Below are 21,645 nucleotides of genomic sequence, written 5' to 3' on the forward strand. Positions count from 1 at the left end.
ATAAGTGCTATGTCATGCCTTATTTTCCTGGAGTTGGTTAAAGTCTCTGATAGGTAATATGAACTTCTAGTGAATGTAAATCCGATTTCTATATGTTTTTAATTTATTCGAAAGAGGAACTCCACTTAGAACAGCTGGGCAGCCCCATCTTCTTTAGTTGGCTCCCTAACATCAGCTGCTATTTTGCCGAGCCAATAAAACTTGACAGTAATTCAATGTGCTTGTTAAATTTAAATTTAAAATACAAGAACCCTTAATTATAAAAAATGTATTTATTTAATATCTGTTAATATGATATTAACAATTTGATTTTGAAATAGTATTTCACCAGTTCGAAGTTCCGTTAGAACCAGTGGTACTTTTTTAAACTTTGAGAATGAGTTTTTTATCCTACCTTCCATATGAATATTCAGTAATCGGACTGTTCATTAAAATACACGTTTTGACCGAAAATTACATCTTAGTCCGATTTCTCAATGTTTAGTTAAAGCTCCAATTGATCAGATAGTTTCAATAGTAAATTCAAATTGGTTAAACACCGCTACCGTTAAACTTCCAGTATATTTCGAACGGTATTTGACGTTTTTTAGTGCGTTCACCTATGCGCCATCTGGTATATTCAAACGCGACAGGCACGGCCACATCGGACGGGAGCTGTGAGTCGAAACCGCAAACGCAAACGCGAACGAAAACGGAATATTAGCACATCACATCACTTCACGTCGCCGTCGCTCTGCTTAACCAAGTCAAAAAACCGAAACTGAAAGCGAACCGCTTACACATCGCCCGTTGCGCTGTCCATTCTCTATCTTCTGTGCGCCAAATCCAGCGGGCCAAAATCAATAATCTGGTTGTGTGGTTTTCGCGGCTTTTTTTTTGTGTTTTCTTTCAAAAACAATCAATACCCGAAGGTAACGTGTGTAGACAAATAATAATTCACCTCAGTGTGCGTTTGCGTTCGTTGACGCTTGACATATTGGTACACATTTTATTTTTTTTATTTTATACTCCTTTTGTTTGTCGTTTACAAATTGCATGCGAGCCCCCGAATCGAAATCGAATTCGAAATCGAATCACAAACGTAATCGAAATCCTTCCAGCATCCAAGCAAGCAGTGTACATGGGGTCATGTGGGCGGTAGGCGGGCGGGCGGGGTAACGGGGGAGGGGGAGTCGGCTACCTAACCCAGAATGCACCAAAAACAATGAGCATGCACCACACACACACACACGCATACGCTCACGCAGCCAAATCCATCCGCCTGTATATGTGTAAACTCTAAACTGATTTCGGCCCAGCCGCTCTCGCTAAATATAAAGGAAGAGGCGAAAAAAAGAGAAATATAAAAAATGAGACACGCCAATGCTAATACCAAAACAAACACGAACACGGCTGTCGCGTGTCCCCGGAGCTCCTTCTCTCCATCACTTCATACCAAAACTCCGATCGCGCACCGCCCCCTCACACACATGCACATACATAACACTCGACGTAGGTACATAGGTACACAGGTACACCTTTCCGCAGCACATGATTCAGGCGCAGTGTACTTTTAAGTTTAGCATTTACCGCCCCATTTATTTGCCCCGGCCATAGCCACAGCCATCTGTATCCGTAGACGATCTTATCGGGCCCTTATTGACTTGTAATGTACTTTGATCGTGTCCTATCTGTCTGTCGTCTGTTTACCTTAATTGCTACCTTACACCTTTTCCGCCCTCCGATACCGATTTTTAATCACCGTACCAGGTACAGGTACGTGTACATACGTGTACTTTCGTCTAGCCGCCAGTGTGAGTGCGTGCGTGCGCGCATTCCGCCCACATTAATGCCGTCACCAATTTGGCAATATCTTTTGGCCTCCCTTCTCGGCCTGCCCCATTACCTGACCTAGACAACCCCCTTAATTGACAAACTTTAATATGCAAGCTATTTTAACCTTCTGCCGGTTGAGATTTAGTTAAGGATAAGCGATAAGGATCAATAGATGAAAGTGGAGCAAAGCTACAGCAACTTTGTATATTCTCATCCAGGAGCTGTAGAAATTTAAAATTCAAGGATTAAAGATTAAGCTTTGAAGTTCATTATACATATCTCCTAATTCCAAATTTCATTATACGTTAGTAAAAAGGGTTGCCTATTCAAAATTTATTCAAGTATTTAGTTAAAAACAAACCTTAGGAAATTACAAAGAACCGTGAATATATAATTGTCCTCATAAAATAGTATTTTTTTAAGGCCATAAATTTATATTCATTATTCTATACTTGTTCTCAGAAAAACACAATTTTTTGCGTTATTAAACTTTTAATAACCTTGAAATTAAATTAATTGAATTAGCAAGATCAGTGAACCTTAACTCACTATTATATTATTACGATCTTTTTATACTTTACAATTATTTGTAATTAAATGCAATTAAAATAATGCCATTATTTAAATTATGAGCCTTTCCCTTTGCTAATTGAACCTTGCATTATTTATTATAATGTAAAAATTAGATTTAATTTAAATATTCAAGTCGCTACCAGCTTAAGATGCAGGTTTTAGAAAGGCCTCCAAATTATTGTGATAATTCAGAGGTAATGATTAATAGACCCCCCCAAAAAAGGTATATAAGCAATATCCAAGTTGTTCCTAAGCTATAGTTGAGCCTCAAGTGAATAGAAAACAAGTATATTAACAATATCCAAGTTGCTTTTAAGCTAAAGTTGAGCTTTAAGTGAATTGAAAACAGGTACATAATAATATCTAGGCTGTTCTAGGCAGGTCCCCAAACTTGCACTCAATGGGCGTAGACTTTTAGGAGCTTGTACTTTGTAACCACCAACTGCACATGACACGCTAGATCCACTGGCAGGGTGTGGTCCTGTCCCCGTTCCCATCCCTACCACCAACATATATCTATATCTAACCCATACCAATCCGAACCCCGTGTCCTCGTGCCTGCTGCTGCTGCTGGTGGTGCTCGGTAAGGACTCGGGTCCTGCTCGGCATACAAAAATGAAGAGGTGGTGGGTCTTGGGCTTATGTTTCGGTTTTTTGGGTTTTGGGTTTTGGGTTTCGAGCTTTGGGCTTAGTTCTTAACGCTACTTACTGTTTATACTTGCTGTTGTTAATCGTTGTTACATGTGTTTGACCCGGCCTGACACTTTCGTATTTCACATATATATAATACAATAGAATGGGCACAGAAACCAAGAGCAACAGTTACACAGGACAGATTTCAACAAGTGGCGGCAACCCCAAAGTGATGAAAGATTCTTTATCCTTAGTTCGTCAGACGGTCAATCAGCAATCGCAATCGCAATCGCAATCAAACCAGGTCCAGAACCAATTGAATTCTAACTCTAATTCGTATCAGAACGAAAGCGAAAACGAGAACGAGCCCGAACTGATTAAGCGTGATATTCGACCAAAACAGCAGGAGGATATATCCAGAAAAGAGGCGATTGTTCCCTTTGTTCCCATATTTGTTGAGGAGGCCGACGTGATACAAGGGGCCAAGGAATTGTTGAAGGTTATTCGACCGACCTGGGACCTCAGCCACGTTGAGTTTAAGGTAAGGTAAAGCCCAACCATCCATCGAAATATAAGTCCCCCCATCCTTACCACTCTTCCCTCCCCGTTTCATCACAAAAATTCCCCCATTACAATATAATTTGAAAACAAAAAAAAGCAAACAAAAACAAAGAAAAACCATCAATGTCAATATGCCATGTATTCTCTACTCCATCAGATCAGTTTAGATCGCAGATCGCAGATCGTTATCCGTTGTTAACCGGACCAAATGATGATGATGATAATGATGATGTATGTTTCCCTATTCCCTATTTATTAAGATCACTAACTGGTGTGCGGAAAAAGGGGGAAGATATTGTTACTCTCTTAGATGCTAACACACAGTTTGTCTATACTTTTTTTTTTTTTTTTTTTCATTATTATTTGGAACGGGTTTGTATTGCACAACCAACTCTACTCTGCTCTACCTTCCAATAGTAATTATATATATAAATATATACACCGCTGTTTGCTGCTAACTGCTGCCGCTGCTGCTGCTGCTGTTGCTGCTGTTGCTGCTGCTGCTGCCGCCTTGAAATTTGTAAATAGACTTTATAATTTCACTGTGCGAGCCATGGGATTGTTATTTCAAATTAACATTATTTGCGCTATGGCCGTGCGAGAGCTACGAGTTCTGGGCTAGGCTAGACCCGAGACGCAGTAAAAACCAGTTTGCTAATCTAGCCTTCGAGTGGGGTGGAAACAGCGATGATGGTTCCCTACGGATACCTCCATTTCTTTGGGGATCTTTCTAGGGCCTGCGTGCTGATTAATCTTACAGATTACAATCCTTATATACTATACGTATGATGAAACAGGTGCCACTGATTCGAGTGGCTTGTTAGTTATTTATTTTGTGGATCAAACAGACACACTGGTTCCTGTCTTTGTGCCTTGTTTTTCCTTTACTATTTTTTTAAGGGGCGCGATTGCGTGTGGCCCGATTTGATAACAGACGTATGATGATTGTGGTACCAAGTGTCCACAGCTATAGCTGAGGCTGATCCAATCATATTTCCATCAAAACGGGCCGTATTCCGTCCGCCGCCTTATCGTAGCCAACTCGGTATGCCTTGACCCCGCACAATCCGTGTAGATTTGAGTGTGTATAAAGTCTAATTGGGGGGTGAGCGCGCGGTGTGTACATAAATTACTTATCAGCAAACAGTTGGATTCCGCCACGGCTAGGACAGGCGGAAAAGTTTCATACTTAAGAAGTTGAGCCTATGTCGCATTTAAAGCCATCTGAAGTTGATAAAGTGCGATAAATGTTTTATGAATAAATTACAAAATAAAAACGGTTCACAATCTACCGAAATAATGTACAGGCAATAATATTATCATATACATAATGGGTTTTATAGTAGGAATAACAATTCCTAATTGGCCTTGTCCTGAAACGTAGTCAGCAATAGGAGAATCAACTGATTTCTCTAGCGATTAGCATTCACTATTGATTTAACAAAGTGTACGTTTTGCTTTTTGATGAGTCAAAGATCCTATATCTTTTCTTATCCCATGCCTCTCTGATAGTATCGTCTATTTGTGTTATTCAAATATACGTGTCTTTTGTACTATGAAAATTATGACCATTTAAGTCTTGTGACTTGAAGAAAATATTAAGATAGATAGATAGATTCTTTTTCAAAGTAATTTCACTTTTTGGTTTGGGTTAAAGGATAAAAAGTAACATCACACAATCATATACTAAAAGCTTTGTTTCTTAAAAATATATATTGAAAGTTTGAAACGAAATAATATAGAAATTAGATTAACCAATCCATAAATTAAGCATTAACTTAAGTACATTAGTTAAGACTAACCCAGTAACTCACAGATACATATTCGAAAAGAATTGTTATATAGAGAGAAGGTATTACACGTTCTGTGTCTCAAACTCAATCAAAGATCAGCGTTTGCCTTACTTTCCTGTAATCGGCATATACTTATATGCAAATTAAATTCATACACTTCGAACCCTATAGAAAAATTAGCGATTCAGCTGACATTTTTTATAATTATTTCTATCTATCTAATAGCAGGCTGTTGTGTTGACAACAATGCAAATAACAAAATCACTCTATATAAGCAATATTAGTATCAATATGACAGGGTTTCGTCTTTAACGAAACGCTTGGCACGCAAATAGCTAATGTCAAAAAGTTTATCACCGCAATTACTACACACGTACTTTGAGTGTTGTGTGTGCGTTGTTGTTAACCTTCTCCATGTGCTGGCCGATGGTGAAAATACGAATATATGTATATAGGCAGACATATAAGTAGCAGAATGGTGGAGTCGATAAGGAAGAGGTTGTCATAAGCCTTTTATTTTGTAGCTTTTGTGAATGGTTCCGGCTTAAGAACACACATTCGTGTGAAGCAAAATCACTAAACGAAAGGCAATATATCAAGAATAAGATGTGTACTGCCCATTTGCAAGAGAAAATAAGCAAGGATACAAGGAACAGAAGGCACATAAAGCCTTTCTAGATGTTCTTTGTCTAAAATCCGATAACAACCTTTTAGAGATACCCATCTTATTCTTTATAATTGCCTTTGCCTAAACACTCGTAATTATATCTCGTTTGGTAATAGTTCGTAATAACTTCATGTACATAAAATCTAAATAGTACAGTGTATAAATCACGTTCACGTAGCAGACGCAATTCATTAGCATTTAGTCCTAAACCCATATTCGCTCACTCACCCATAAATATATGTACATCTATTTTTGTACATATTAGCGATGTTCATAAAACTTCACATAAATGATAGCATTCCTTATGGGTCTTACTTATTCTAGAGTTTTACCGATGGCATCACAAACAAGCTGGTCGGATGTTTCCACAAGGAGAGCACCAAATTGAGCCATGAGAATGGTGGCCCGTATCTGCCGATCAAGACGCAGGAGTCCGAGGAGGAGGATACGGTCATTATCAAGAAGGATGATGATGACGACGCGGCGGCTGAAAACGGCGCACCTGTACAGTACTCCGATAACGTAGTGCTGGTCAGGATATATGGCAATAAAACGGACCTACTGATAGATCGCAAGGCTGAGACACAAAACTTTCTTCTACTGCATACTTATGGCCTAGCGCCATCGCTATATGCCACGTTCAAGAACGGTCTCGTCTACGAATACGTACCTGGAACCACCCTAAATACTGACAGTGTGCTTTGCCCAGAGATATGGCCTCTGGTCGCCCGTCGCATGGCCGAGATGCATCGCAAGGTGAAGAAGCACGGGGAAAGCTCGGCGACCAAGCCATTGCCGATGATTTGGAAGAAGACGCAGAGCTTTCTTGATTTAGTACCTGAACGTTTTAGTGATGCTGAAAAACACAAAAGGTAGGAATACAAATGACAACTGATTAACAGATCCACTAATCAATTTTTGTCGAAATTGCAGAGTGAAAGGAACGTTTCTACCTATCAGTCGACTACGCGATGAGTTCAATAAGCTCTACGAATACCTGGAGGCTCTGGACAGTCCAATTGTCTTCTCCCACAACGACCTACTGCTGGGCAATGTCGTCTACACGAAGAGCCTGAATACGGTGAACTTTATTGACTATGAGTATGCCGACTATAACTTTCAGGCATTCGACATTGGCAATCACTTCGCGGAGATGTGCGGCGTTGATGAGGTGGATTATTCCCGCTACCCAAAGCGTGACTTTCAGTTAAAGTGGCTGCGCGTCTACCTCGAGAAATACCTTCAACGTAGCTACATTCAGAACGAGGAGGTCGAGCTGCTTTACGTCCAGGTCAACCAGTTTGCACTGGCATCCCATATTTTCTGGACGGTGTGGTCCCTGTTGCAAGCTGAGCATTCCACTATCGATTTCGATTACGTAGGGTAAGTTGTTCGACCTTTGAAGAGATTTCTACAAATTCAGGATATACATTCTGCTTTTGGAAATATCATTTAGAAATATGATCATGTATATGTGTACATATGACTTCAAATAACAAATATTTCCCCCAAAGATAAAGCAAGCAATTATGACGAAATTGGAATGTGAACATTGTACGATTAAAGGCTTTAAGATTTCCTCATTGTTATCAAGAAATATGCGTTTATAAAAAGGCTGATAAAGAGAAAGCAGCTTGATTGCAATCGCTGATATTTGATATAAGCGTATTCCTGTTTTGTCAGCCGCCACTTGAATAAATAGTATGTACATACATATGTGTAATGAGAATACAGACGAATTTAGATCACCTTGTACCCACAGACTTACACATTTTAAACCTAATAACTAATGCCTTTTGTCATTATTCTCTTTTGTACCAATTATAGCTATGCATTTCTTCGTTACAATGAGTACTTGGCTCGAAAGGAGGAGTTTTTATCATTGACTGCGGCAAAGAACAATAAGTGATTTCTTTCTCTCTGTCTCCCTCTCTCTCTCATTGGGGGGAAAAAACTAAAATATGTGCCCAGTGATATATATGTGTAAACTAAGGCTGGAACGGAGCTTAATGTTATAAATATGTATATATATAACGCGTGTGTGTTTAGAAATCAGAAAGAAATGATATCCGAAAAGGAGTAACTACAAAAGTGTCGTGTTCTAGGGCCAGCCTTAGTGTATGTATATATAATGAATTTGTATATGTTCTTTAATTTGTATAAATTGATATTTTGTAGGCATAAATAAAACAACAACGTATGTACTTTAAACATAAACACGTATTTCAACAATATATGTACATTTTCTTAAAATGGGGTGGAAGCTTTATTATTTATAAACAATGGAAGTAGCGCCAATATTTTTTAGAAAACAAGAACTAGAAATGAATAAACAAATAAGTCTACAACCTGGAATCCGGGATGAGTATTGTATTGTATTGGCCGTAATGTAATTAATGAACAATTTAAGTCGTTTCTATAAAGTTTTCCATCCGCTGTAGTATAGTTCTCATGAAATGTGGCTATTTTAAATATTTAAATGATTGATCTACGGTTTCGACAGCTGTTTTTTACTGATTATTTTATTAGATCATAAATATTCGGTTTTTTTTTACTTATATTTTGTCTGTTGACAACCGTTAACGTATAAGTAATAATGATAATACCCAGCAAAGATATAATAAGTGCAGTGATATATATAAATTTAAATGAGTGTTTTTTTTTTTGTTATTTACTTAAGTAAATTGAGTCAGGCGGCATGGACTTTATTCAGTGCCCCTCATGCTTAGTAAAAAAAGTTTTTAAAAGAAAGCTTTAAAAAATACTGCTATTAAGCTAAGTAATAATACAAATGTAATTGAAAATGGTTTACAATTTTAATACATATATAAAGAATTATTTTCGTTTATTTTTCTATGAATTTAATAAACAAATTTTTTTTTATGGCTCATCAACCAGCTGTTTTTAGAATTTGGTGTTTTATCTGTATATACTGTATACTATATACCAAAGTAAAGTTCTTCAATTCGACAGATAAAAATGGATTTACAAGAGTTTTATTTGAATTTATTAACCTTTTTACACAAACAAGTCTTTGAAAATTTATTATATGTTCTACAGATATTTTACACCGTTGTTCGGTTGCCATCTCCACCAAGTTTTTGGACAATCTAAAAGGAAAATGGAAAAGAGATATATAAATATTTTAGACCATTTTAATTTTTGTTGCATGATCTAGAAAAATGTATAAAAAGTATTCAAATATTGTCCCATTTATGAAAATTGAAAAATTAATCGAATACAATGGTTAATCGACTTCAAGACAACCCTAACAATTCGATAGTTTGGTTTATTGCATTCGATAATTCTTCCGACTCTCACCTCTAGCTGCAGCCAGCTGTCATACCTAAAAGCAAAAGACAAACGTTTCGATTTATCCAAATTTTCCCTCGTTCAACGTAAATAATGTCGGGCTACATTGCAAGGAGAGGTCCAGCGGTTTTGTGTGAGTATTATCGATGAATAGAGGAAACCCCTGGCATTTTCAACACTGAGTTGGTTAACGAGCTGTTGTGCTCCAACACTGATTACGTAAATATATAACACGAATTTTTTCTTTCAACCGCAGCCAACCTGGGACGATGGGCCTACAACCTGTCTGGATTCAACCAGTATGGTAAATAGCAGAGCACGCGATTATGTTGGGCGAATCATACAGTCGTTGGTTATTCCAGGTCTGCACCGTGACGACTGCCTGTACGAGAACGAGGACGTGAAGGAGGCCGTTCGCCGCCTGCCCCGCAAGCTGTACGATGAGCGCAACTACCGCATCATGCGCGCCCTGCACCTGTCCATGACCAAGACGATCTTGCCCAAGGAGCAGTGGACCAAGTACGAGGAGGATGTCAAGTACTTGGAACCCTACCTGAACGAGGTGGTCAAGGAGCGCGAGGAACGCGAGGACTGGAACAAGAACCACTAATTGTGCCGCGCCCACTACTCACTTTCTTTGGACTTGTAAATGTTGAAATACATAGCTTAGATTAAAACCAAAATTCGCTATGAAACCGACTTTCCGCTTGGTTGTTTAGTGAACCCGTTCTAGTGTTTATTAAGTGGGATTTCTCGTCGTGACAAGAGATGTGTGCTCGAAGAAAGTCTGTGCCGATAGCACAATGGAATGATGGTTGTTGGTGAACTTAAGCATTAAGCATGCTGCCCGCTTACCTGTTGCATAAATGGTAAATTGAAAAACGATCCTAGAATTGGCACGCGTCCAAGGAAATTTATGGCCACCGGGAAGAAGCCGCTGCAAAAGATGCAATAAGTTATAAGTATTTATGTTTTTAAAGAAGAGAAGAGAAGGAAAGTAAAAACATGCTTAATTTTTATCTGGCCAGTGAGATATTATGCTAAAGATAGTTATGTTAAATTTTTAAAAGACATATTGTCATTTCACTCATATTCAAGTAACATAGCTTTCCTGGTATGGCCTTCAGAGGTTGACACGACTCTATTTCACTCAAATATAACTGGATTGACTAAGCTAATTGACAACTAATTGTTCCAATAAGCATCGTGGACGGAATAATCTTTCTTTATGTGCGTGTAATTAAAATATCCAAAAAACAAGGCGGCTAAACGCATAAAAGGGCGATAAAAAAAAGGCGCGGCAAGAAGTGTCTTAACAATGGACAGGTGAAAATGTTAATTCAAACAAAATTGTGCGAACCTGAACAGCGCAAAGAATCCATAGGACTCAATAATCATGCCAATGATGGGAAAGCCCAGCAGAACGAAGACTATTCCTCCAAAGAAGGCTGTCGTGCCCTTGACTTTGTGCCGCTGGAAGAAAAAGCGCAGGGTGCGCTCCACGCCGATCACACAGCCCAAGCCCGATATGAATAGGATCTGCGGAAGGAGAGGAGCAGCTCGTTAGTTAGCCCCATTTGCCAAGTGCGTGAGTGCGGCGTTACATACATTGCCTATAGCGAGCAAGCCCGTGTCGAACAGCAGCAGCATGCCGAGGAACAGAAATGAAATGCCGAAGCCAGCCAAGCCGATGCCAATTTCTGTGGAGAGGTTTGAAGTGTGTGCATGTGGTCATTGGGCGAACTCGAGCCTCGTCTTGTCGTGGCGTCAACTTACTTTGCAGGTCTGTGATCTCAATCATGATGATTTATTTATTTGGTTTCGAGTAGAAATTCCACGTAAACACCCAGCTCAATTTTGAAACCCGAACAGCTGATTGCCTTTCATTCAAACGTTTCGTGAATATAAACAATCATTGCAGGGCTGCATTTACGGCAGTATTGGAAAGTGCGCGTTGATCTGTCCATCGAAAATATTTGGCAAGAAGTTCGATTTGGCACATCTCTAAATAATATTCGCAGATTTCAGCTTCAAAAACATCGGTAGTTAGTATATCGATATTTTATAAACTACATTTTTGTTTTATTTTAAATAAATAAGCAGAGTTTGACAACTCCCTTGTAACAACAATATCTTTTATATAGTGAAAATCAATTCCATATTGAAAAAATACTATGTATCGTCAATAATAAACATCGGTAACAGCGATAAAAACTAGTTTTTGCAGCCCTAACATAATGACGAAAATATCGATGTTTTCCAGAAGCTACTTTAAACGTAAAACATTATACATTATTATTATCATTCAAGTTTGAAGCAAAATAATCATATTTCATTTGATGTTTACTATTTATCTAAATTTTAAAGAGTCAAAACTAAATGAAATGAGTACTTAGTTATTTTAAAAAATCGAAACATCGATAGTGCAAACAAACGATTCTTGAAAACAATATCCAATATCGATTGTATCGATAGTCCGATCGCCATCTTTTATTGAAAGAACTGACGCTACGAAAATCCATTTAGGAAATTTGGTGAAAAAAGGGTTTCGCTCCTGCAAATCGTGAAGTTCAATTTTTTACAAGACTGTTTCAACTGTTATTTAGACATGGATCGTAAGTACAGCCCACAAATAGCGCGTTGATGGCGTGAAAATGTATGAAATATGTGCACTCTAGGTGGCGGCTATGGTGGTGGTGCCGGGCAGGGATATAATAATTTCGCTGTCCCCCCACCGAACTACCAACAACAGCCAAATAAAACTGGTAACTACAACGAACCACCTCCGAACTACAGCAAACAGGGCGGTGGTAAGATTTTAACGAAGCTCCCGACCTTGACTGGTGCTCAATCGACACATTTTTGTTTAAGGTTATGATTCCGGTGGTCATCGTGGTTCTGGCGGCGGCGGCAGTGGCGGCGGCGGCGGCGGCTCATGGAACGACAGAGGCAACTCATACGGGTATGTTATTAACATTTACCACCTAACACGGTATAGAGATCTTGGGTAGCGTTCCACGGCGGGTAACAACAGATTTATAAGAAAAGTGTACCAATTAACCCTTTAATGAACCAGCCTGTTCGACAAAACCAAGCCAATGACTCGAATCAGAACATAAACAGACTGCGAAGCCTAAATGTAAAATGTGTAATGACAGAGCAGAGCAGAGCATCCGCCTTGGCGATATTAAATTTAAATCCGATTGTGAATGTAATGTAATTCGAAAAAGAAGGTGTCAAACGACAAAGAGAGTGCGAGAAATGGCTCAGCTTAAACGGAGAATATGTAATATCCGAGTCTCGTATGTGTGTGTCGCACTGTATTGTTTATTTTTTATGTTGCTTTTGAAAATATACATATATGCATATATTATTTCCAAAGTGCACACATGGTTCGAATTAAATCGAAATATTTAGAGGAACACAACGCTCGAAGCAACAAAAAGGTTTTTAAAAACGATGCAAAATGTATCCATATGGTAAATATGTATAAAACTCGTACATCGCCTTTGGGGAAGCCGTATTGTAATCGATTCGCTGCAACTACTATTTGGTTCCAACTTTTAACACACAAATCCCGATAATTGGTCCAGTAAAACAGTGGTATTCCCTGAAAAAAGTACAAATAACATAAAACTTAAAAGACCTTAATTAGTCGCCGATACATGTCGTATGTCATTTGCATGAACAGCTTCATTATGACAACATTCTGTCATTAAAGAAAATGAATATACAAAAAACCCCTTAAACTATTTAAGGATTAATTATATGTATATGAAATAAATAAGACATCTAAAAGCGTAACTTATGCATTCAAAAGTCGAACATATTAGCTAAAAAGATCCAAACACAAATCAAAAAAGCGAAAACGAGTATAACACATGTGTATGACATGAATGATCATTATAAAGAGCATTAAAATGATAAATAAGCAAGTATATAATCTAAATAGGGAAATGTGCTGGTGGGGTTTAAAATGATATATATTTCCCGTTCATGTCTAATGATTCTTTAAGTATGTTTGAATTACAATTATGCTTTAAGTGTAGCAGCTATACAGCGGTTCTCAAATTAATAAGAGTACCCTTTCAATATCTACCTATTATTATTGAACTATTGCATTTTTCGGAGAAAGTAATAAAATTACTAAACTATGAGACAACAATGACTAGAAAAGAAATTAACTCTTTTTTGCAGTCAAGTAAATTTATCAAAATGTTTTACTAATTATTTTGCCATATTAAAATGTATAATTTTTTAAACGCATGTAAGCTTTATAGCTTAACATTTAATTTATAAATATTATAGGTATTTTTCCTGAATATTTGAACATTTAAATTAGCACCCCTGCTATTATTTTGAGAACCTCTGTACGTATATTCATTATAAGTATGATCAATAGCTTCAATTCGTCTTAATGTATTTTAAGCTACTATTATTGTTCATTAATTAAGAACTGCTTATTAATTTTATACAACTTATGGGTATTTTTTGTATAGGTAATTCCATTTATTATGGTTTAAAGTATTGAAACTAAATTGATACTCTACAAATATTTAATTTAAAGAAAGTAAAAATGTGCGTAACGTTAGAAGTGAGAATAATAATAAGTTAGTGGTCATTAGTTAAGGATAATTATTAATAACGGTACTGTAAATGGACACTGTGTCCCGTCTGATGATGATTGATCGGGTTTAATCCCGATTCCGATTTTGGTTGGTCATCACAGATCGCAGACACCGAGAGTTATGTCTCTTGCCGTCCCTTTCTCTTCTGTGCCTATATACATGTATCAATAATTAGATGATTAAGAATTATAATCCTCCAGAGCACTTTGATCAGTGACATCGATTGTGGAGCCTTTGAATGGAAAATGCTATGGCCGTCACTGATTAAATTGTGCTGGACTAGAGTCCCCTAGGGTTCGAATATGACCTATGTATTTGTATTTGATTGAGGAGGGGATCCTAGGCGTACACCACCTCACCATACTGCATACTACAAACAACAACAACCAAATTTAAAGCATTAAATAAGTTATTCAATATCCTCTTTTAGAAATGGAGGCGCCAGCAAGGACAGCTACAACAAAGGTAAAAATAATGCAAATCATTTTGCAAATCATATCGAGTAATGTATACCAAATATATTTTTCTATACATATTGAACCCAAAAAAAAAAACTGATTAGAACAGAAACAGAACAAACAGAAACAGAGTTTAAATTTAAATTCAAAAAAACCGAAACCGAAAAAAAATCATATAAATTACAGAAACCAATGTGTGGTTACAATTCCTTCGTATATATCTATCTATATAGAGTGTGTTATAGTGTGTTACATATTATTCAGTGTATCTTGTCGATCTCCAGATGGGGATCGGTCCGCCAGGAAGGGTTACTTAAGCTACAAAATATTTCTGTGCAATAATGCTGCTGTGTGTAATTAAGGCTTTATAAGGAGGTGCATCGGTCGGTTGGGTCCTCGTTATATCTATAATCGTTATCGTTTCTCTCCTCTCCCTCCTGGCAATTCAAGGTCATTGGTATTATCTTCTTGTTCTGGGTATTGGGTGTGTTTGTAGCCAGAAGGAAGAACAAAACCATGTTGATATCGAAAGTGTCGTCTACCCATGTCTCCTCCCTGTGACTACCATAAGGTTTCTTGAATATACACACGCCCTCAAAATTCTGGTTTTCATCGCTTCTATATTATCACTTAAGGAATATATATCCCAATGATGCGATGCAAGGTGTTTGTACTTAGGGGATTCTTCATCTTCGTTGCGTTGAGTTATCACAAAGAAAAAAAGAAAAAATATATATATAAATATGTTTAAAACTAAACTAAAGAAAAGGGAAAAAAGAGAGATCAAAAAATTTCGCAAAATCCGAATATATCCGCAGTTCCATTCAATAAGCTATTCCATGCCCTTTATCAGCGCTTTCTAACATCCCATTCGCTTTTGTAGGACCCGGCGGCGGCGGTGGATACTCGGGCGGCGGTGGAGGTGGCGGCGGTTCCAGCGGCGGGGACATGATCACCCAGGAGGACACAATCTTTGTCTCTGGCATGGATCCGAATGCCACTGAAAATGATATTGAGACGCACTTTGGTGCCATTGGCATAATCAAGGTGGGTAAAGATCTCCCTTGTAAATCTCTCTTGTAATAACAAGATATATGAGGCTAATACGCATCTTGTTATCATAAGGTCTTTAGGCTAACAATTGACTCTGACGCCTTGTCTTTTTATGCCTTTGCAGAAGGACAAGCGCACAATGAAGCCCAAAATTTGGCTCTACAAGAATAAGGAGACAGGCGCTTCTAAGGGCGAGGCCACAGTGACCTACGATGATACCAATGCCGCTCAGTCCGCCATCGAATGGTTCGATGGCCGTGATTTTAACGGCTGCACGATCAAGGTGTCGCTGGCGCAGCGCCAGAATAACTGGAACAAGGGCGGCGGCGGCCGCGGTGGCTTCGGTGGTCGCCGTGGCGGCGGTGGTGGTCCTGGTGGCGGCGGTGGCGGCCGCTTTGACCGCGGAGGTGGTGGTGGCGGCGGCGGAGGAGGCGGCGGCGGCAATCGTTTCGACCGCGGCGGCGGTGGAGGTGGTGGCGGCGGAGGCGGCGGCAATGTGCAGCCCCGTGACGGGGATTGGAAGTGCAATAGCTGCAACAACACCAACTTTGCCTGGCGCAACGAGTGCAACCGGTAAGCAAGACTAAAAAAGGCAGCATTCGAAGTGGAACTAATCATTTTTCTTTGCAGCTGCAAGACGCCTAAGGGAGATGAAGATGGTTCCGGTGGCGGCGGCGGCGGCGGCGGTGGTGGCTACGGAGGCGGCGGTGGCGGTGGAGGCTACGGCGGCGGCATGAATGACCGTGGCAACGATCGTGGGTCCGGCGGTGGCGGATATCAGAACAGAGACCGTAACTCTGGTGGAGGCGGTGGCGGCTATTCGCGCTACAATGACAACAACGGCGGTGGAGGTGGCGGTGGCGGCGGCCGTGGACGCGGAGGAGGAGGCGGTGGCGGAAATAGACGTGATGGCGGTGGACCGATGCGCAACGATGGTGGAATGCGCTCCAGGCCTTACTAACCGGGTGCGATTTAAGGGAGGAACACATTTTTTTCACATTTACGTATTAATTGTAGCGAGTACTCTCTTTTAATGTACTTTTAAATTTACGTCAGAGCAAAATCCAAATGCCAACGCATACTTACTTTCAACCGATTTTTCGCCAAACCTAAACACACCAACACAAACACATGCAAAGGATGGTCCGGTTATAGCTCGTTTCGACCTAGAATATACATTTATATGTAATCTAATTTAACAACTGTAACTAATATGATACATACAAATAAAAACGTATATATATAACTCATCTATATACACGAAATGCCCGGTTTTCTCCTCTCTCTAAACTGTAATTTTTTGTAGATATCGAGATCTATAAATGAATATATATGAATTAAAAATGATTTGGAATTTTTATATATACCAGTATAGCCAGTGGGAGCATTAGATGTACAAGAAATAAATCTATAAACGGGCAATAATTTTGTAAGCTTATACTCTTATAGCTGTTTTTGTTTTAATCCTTTTAGGGATTTTAACCACAATCAAGTATTAACAACCGAGTCGATCTAGCAATTTCCGTCTGTTCATCCGTTTGTTTGCAAACTAGTCTTAATTTTTAAAATGAATTGAAACCATCTCAAAACAAAGATATGTTAAAATATAATTCAAAACTGATCGGTCAGATTAGTTACAATTTATTTTCCTATATTTTTTTGAATATACATATGGATATAACCGATCGATATGAATTGAAGAAAAAACAACTGTTTTTGTTTCCCTCTTTTTTGGCCTCTTAGAAGAGTAATATGATTGTATTTCGAAAAGGAGTCATTTCCGACCCTATAAATCATATATGTATATTCTTGATCAGCACCAACAGCATCTATCTAGACATCTCCGAAAGAAAAAAAAATGTTCCAATTTTTTCAAAATTTTATAAGGGGTTAAAATCGTTAAAATTGCTAAAAAATTAACAAAAAATTAAAATTTTTGTAATTTTAAAACTGAGTAAGCAAATTTGTTTAACTAGTTAAAACAAACATAGGAACGCTTTCCGAATTGAATTGCATTTTTGGCTTAGTTATACAATTTTAAACTTTGATTGTCCCAAAAAATATGATATAAAAAATCGATTTAAAAATAAATTATCAAATAATGATTATTATTCCACCTAAAAAAAACTAACACAGGTAAATTATTAATTTACTATGCAGATTTGTTAACCGCAAAACAAATAATACAGGAACGCTTTTCGAATTAAAATTAATAAGTTTTTGCAATAGTTATGCAATAAAATTCCCATTTCAAGAATTTTGCAGAGGAAAATATAGCTTTAATCAGTAAAGGAGTCATTTCCGATCATATAAATTATATATATTCTTGATCAGCATTAACAGGCGAATTTCTAGCTATATTCGGCAAAAAAAAATACATTTTTAAACATTTTCAATATAAAATAAAAAAAAAAATCAAAAATGATCAAAAATTTTAATTTTTTTCAAATTTGAAATTGAGTATGTAGTTTTTTCTAACCTTTTAAAAACTAACATAGAAAAGCTTTCCGAACTAAAATTAACCCATTTTTAGCTTAGTTATGACCATTTTCAAAAAATCCCAATATCCTTTTTTTTTGGTCCTAGAAAAATACAAATTACAATTATAGGAGAGAATATGGCATTAATACAGTGAGAATAGATTTTTCCCAGCTCTACTATATATAAATTTATGCCTATCCTGTTGTTAAGATCGATTAAATGAGCTCGTTCCCATATAATATCATAGGTGAAATGTTTTTATACAATTTTTTTAATATTATTACTTTTTGTTTTGCATATACATAATAATATTACAGTTCATCTTTTTCTAGTAGAGTGTAGCGATGCTTGGATGGTCCAAGTTCCTTGAATTTTGACTCGGGAGGTGAGGTACCCTTGCCGCTGTGGGCCTCAGGCTGTATCTCATTCGTGGGATCCGGCCCATAATGAAACTCCCTGGAATGCAAGGCAGATTGTTAATAAGTAAATGTTATAACTTGGTTTGTGTGAGATATATAGTTACCGGTGCAGCTTGCCGCTGTAGAGATCCTGGAGGAACTGCTTCAGCTTTCCCGGCGTATACATGTCACTGAAGTGTGGAAAGAGATACATGTGCTTAAAGGAATCTATAGCGATCAGGGGCAGGTCGTCCTCCGATTTCCCCAAGTGATGCAGCGGATGGGCGAATCGCTTGCCATCGGCGGTCAAAAAGTTGACATTCTCTGCATGTGTAAATGGGGATTAAGATGTAAGCAAGCAAGCATAATATATCCATATTACGTTTCTCATCCAACAATTGACGCTCAATGATCGACTTGTAGTCCTTTATGGAGTTGTGATCGTCCGGCCGATGGAACATAATCAGGAACGGCAGTCCCTCCTCGGTTAGTTCTTCTGCATTCTCGAACGTTATTTCCCGCACCAGCGGCACACACTTCTCCTGAATCCAAATCTTCAGCTCGTCGAAATTCTGCAGGGATCCCGTGTAGGTTTCATCGTTTTCATGGGACAAAGCCACATCGGGTCTAAATACTATGATTGGTGTGCCTAAAAGCAAAGAAGGAGCATCGTTCAGCGTCTTATGGTTCAGGTTCATGGGTTTACGATGGCTTTTACCAGGCGGATGCATGGCCTGAGCGGCGTCCCCGAACCCAACGTGGAACTGGCAGTCCTCCTTTAGATTGGTGGCCACCTTCCGGAAAATATCATACTCGGGCTGATCTCTGCGATCGAAGTAGCCCAAAATTAGGCGTTTCTTTGAATCGAGATTCTCTAGATCCTTCAGGGACTTGAACTCCTGAATCGGATCCTCCAGCTGCTTCTTAACAAACTCGAGGAACGCTTCCGCTGAACGCTGACCTCGGTACTCGCGCTTGCTGAGCTGTCCATTCCGGACGATCTTGAGGGTTGGATATTTGTTGATGTGAAACCGCGACGCGATCGCAGTCTCCTTGTCGCAGTCGACTTTGCCTAGCACCACCTTACCGGCCTCTGGAAACTCGGCTTTGATCTGGAAGAGAACGTTAGGTAATTTGCCGTGTAATTGCAACTCATTCGTTACGGCATTGCATTAATTGTTAATCCAATAAGGTAACAAAGACTTTAAAAGGCTCTTTTTCGTTTCAGTTATAGCTACCGATCCTTGGGACTCACCTTATCTGCCGCTTCACTGAATATAGGCGCTAAAATATTACTAAACCGACACCACTCCGCATAAAAATTAAGGAAAACCAATTCATTAGACGCTGCAATTAAACAAAGCGTGTTTTAAATGTGGAAGCAACAGAGTTTTGTGTGTGATAAGAAGGACGGATAAAAACAAAAAAGGTATTGGGACCCACCACATCGCAATATCTAGTGTTGCAATTTTGTATTTTCCTTTCTAAACATTTCGTGTTGCAGCATCAGAGAATTAGTGATATCAAAATACTAATGGCATTGCCAACTACTTTATTCCCGACTCGTTAAGATTGATTAAAGTTGTCGTATCTAATAACTAGTGTAATTCTTCGCATTTAAGATAAGATAAAGTAATGTTAAAGACTTTGTGCATTATTTTTCGGTCTATTAGTACTCTGTAAATGGAAATTCATAACCATAAAGTAAGAGATGATTTATACAGAGATGATTTATAGTTTTAAGACACTTTTAATAGGTAATGCAGTTAAGTATTTAACAGGAGAAACAAGGTTTTAAAACTTATAAAGACTTGATTTAATTTAGAAGGTACTTAGATCAATTGCCTAAATCAAACCCAATTGAAAGCATTGAAAATAAAAGGGTTTGCATTGACCTTCTTTTTGAACCTGTTAATTAATATTACTTCATCTAGTTTGTTCTCCTCAGTAACTAAAGAATTTGATATAACAATATATATTGTTTGCATTCCCTTTTTCCATTGAATCTAAAAATAAACAATCAAAACAACTGTTCGCGCGCTCAGCTGGTACTGTCTGACGATTTAAACAAAAGTTTTGTAAGGGAATTGGACGTACATTGCCCAGGTTTAAGCTTTAAAAAACACATCTGTATATTTCTTACTTATTTCCTCTTTAATTTCAATCCTAATTTGAACTTTTTGAGGATCTTACAAGAACGATCTGTTCCGATAAGGTCTTACGAGAGTTCACTGATGACTAATTTTCTGTGCAAATATGTTTTAGGTCAGTAAAATACATTTTAATCGCAATAGGCGAAACTAAAAACAAAATTTACCACGTTAGCAAGCCCGAAATTGACATGATCCACTGATTTTCGTGTTTTGCGACACGTCAATACCCCAACAAGTCACTTAATTGATTTTCTGCAGCCTGTGTCGGTATCGCTATCGGTGGCGATATCGCGATGCCGGTTCTTACCTAGAGTCATGTCGATGTTGTCACTGGTCATGGGAACGGCTCCCGCATCTGCTGGCGCTGCCTGATGGAGCAGGTGTAGAACCTGGAATTGGACGTGGAGATAATAAGAGTGCGACTTGGTGTGCCACAACAACAAATACGGGGGCGGCGTGGTTGATTTTTCACTCTCCACCGCACAGCAAATGTCGCATGCCGCCCGCAACCCGCCGCCTTCCCGCACTTTATGCGGAGAATCCGAGTATCGGTAACCGAGAACCGGACAAGAACGGAACACGTCGACTCACCGCAACAAGGGCCACGCAGGGCCCGAGCTTTCGGATTCTGGCTACAATCATTCTGGGGATAGTGGGTGGAAGTGGATTTTAGTGCACCGGTGGAAAATCCAAGCGTTCGAATGCAATTCAGTCACACATCAGCTGGAATGGAATGGATGCCTCTAGGCTGGCCGCACTGCAAACGTAGCCACAACAAAACTTTTTACAATTTTTATCGGTCTCGGCCAGAGTTGGGTTTTAAAGCAGTGTGCCCGTCGTTTATCTCTTACAATATACCGTCCGGCTAACAACAATACCAAAAAAGTGGTATATTTTATAAAAATTACTGAACTCGTGATTTTTCTAATTGGTATTTTGCTAAATATGTGCAACGAACCGAATCAGGATTTATCTGGCAATTGCCTTTAAAAGTCTAATTAGAATGATAATATTACAAAACACTCGATAGCCAGTAAGAAACCATGTATAATATACTAAAAATACTCCACACCAGCAGTGTATTTTCGTAAGTTTGCTTTAAATATTGCTATTGCGTATT

General features: G+C 38.6%; 5 protein-coding genes across 8 annotated transcripts; 3 read left to right on the forward strand and 2 right to left on the reverse strand.

The window, feature by feature from the left end:
• The first annotated feature begins 525 nt into the window (after positions 1–525).
• On the forward strand, positions 526–8,259 carry eas (ethanolamine kinase 1). Of its 4 annotated transcripts, none has more exons than XM_020952715.2 (5): positions 526–911; positions 3,184–3,562; positions 6,367–6,914; positions 6,976–7,425; positions 7,870–8,259. In XM_020952715.2, the coding sequence occupies exons 2-5, from the start codon at positions 3,185–3,187 to the stop codon at positions 7,949–7,951; spliced, it is 1,458 nt and encodes a 485-aa protein (XP_020808374.2). In that variant the 5' UTR covers positions 526–911; position 3,184; the 3' UTR covers positions 7,952–8,259. The 4 variants fall into 4 exon arrangements, with proteins under 4 accessions (XP_020808374.2, XP_020808375.2, XP_086692960.1 ...); XM_020952716.2 differs by having other exon boundaries at positions 609–979; XM_086836834.1 differs by lacking the exon at positions 526–911 and adding an exon at positions 2,645–2,737.
• Positions 8,260–9,022: 763 nt separating this feature from the next.
• LOC110184257 (vesicle transport protein GOT1B) lies at positions 9,023–11,494 on the reverse strand. The gene is made up of 5 exons (XM_020952721.2): positions 11,131–11,494; positions 10,963–11,054; positions 10,715–10,893; positions 10,210–10,291; positions 9,023–9,152 (listed from the first exon to the last, which is right to left on the reverse strand). The coding sequence occupies exons 1-5, from the start codon at positions 11,153–11,155 to the stop codon at positions 9,108–9,110; spliced, it is 423 nt and encodes a 140-aa protein (XP_020808380.1). The 5' UTR covers positions 11,156–11,494; the 3' UTR covers positions 9,023–9,107.
• UQCR-14 (Ubiquinol-cytochrome c reductase 14 kDa subunit) lies at positions 9,385–10,053 on the forward strand. The gene is made up of 3 exons (XM_020952722.2): positions 9,385–9,487; positions 9,611–9,658; positions 9,717–10,053. The coding sequence occupies exons 1-3, from the start codon at positions 9,448–9,450 to the stop codon at positions 9,962–9,964; spliced, it is 336 nt and encodes a 111-aa protein (XP_020808381.1). The 5' UTR covers positions 9,385–9,447; the 3' UTR covers positions 9,965–10,053.
• A 315-nt stretch (positions 11,495–11,809) lies between the features above and the next one.
• On the forward strand, positions 11,810–16,758 carry caz (FUS RNA binding protein cabeza). The gene is made up of 7 exons (XM_020952717.2): positions 11,810–11,969; positions 12,033–12,164; positions 12,226–12,316; positions 14,413–14,447; positions 15,324–15,487; positions 15,618–16,066; positions 16,124–16,758. The coding sequence occupies exons 1-7, from the start codon at positions 11,963–11,965 to the stop codon at positions 16,452–16,454; spliced, it is 1,209 nt and encodes a 402-aa protein (XP_020808376.2). The 5' UTR covers positions 11,810–11,962; the 3' UTR covers positions 16,455–16,758.
• Positions 16,759–18,227: 1,469 nt separating this feature from the next.
• ERp44 (Endoplasmic reticulum protein 44) lies at positions 18,228–21,530 on the reverse strand. The gene is made up of 7 exons (XM_020952712.2): positions 21,117–21,530; positions 20,833–20,914; positions 19,628–19,719; positions 19,091–19,484; positions 18,755–19,021; positions 18,498–18,696; positions 18,228–18,430 (listed from the first exon to the last, which is right to left on the reverse strand). Exons 1-7 carry the CDS (start codon positions 21,165–21,167, stop codon positions 18,286–18,288), a joined length of 1,230 nt encoding a protein of 409 aa, XP_020808371.2. The 5' UTR covers positions 21,168–21,530; the 3' UTR covers positions 18,228–18,285.
• Between the last annotated feature and the right edge of the window lie 115 nt (positions 21,531–21,645).

Source organism: Drosophila serrata, unplaced genomic scaffold, assembly GCF_035046125.1.
Source record: "Drosophila serrata isolate PLE 108 unplaced genomic scaffold, ASM3504612v1 contig_293, whole genome shotgun sequence".
Lineage (NCBI taxonomy): Eukaryota > Metazoa > Arthropoda > Insecta > Diptera > Drosophilidae > Drosophila > Drosophila serrata.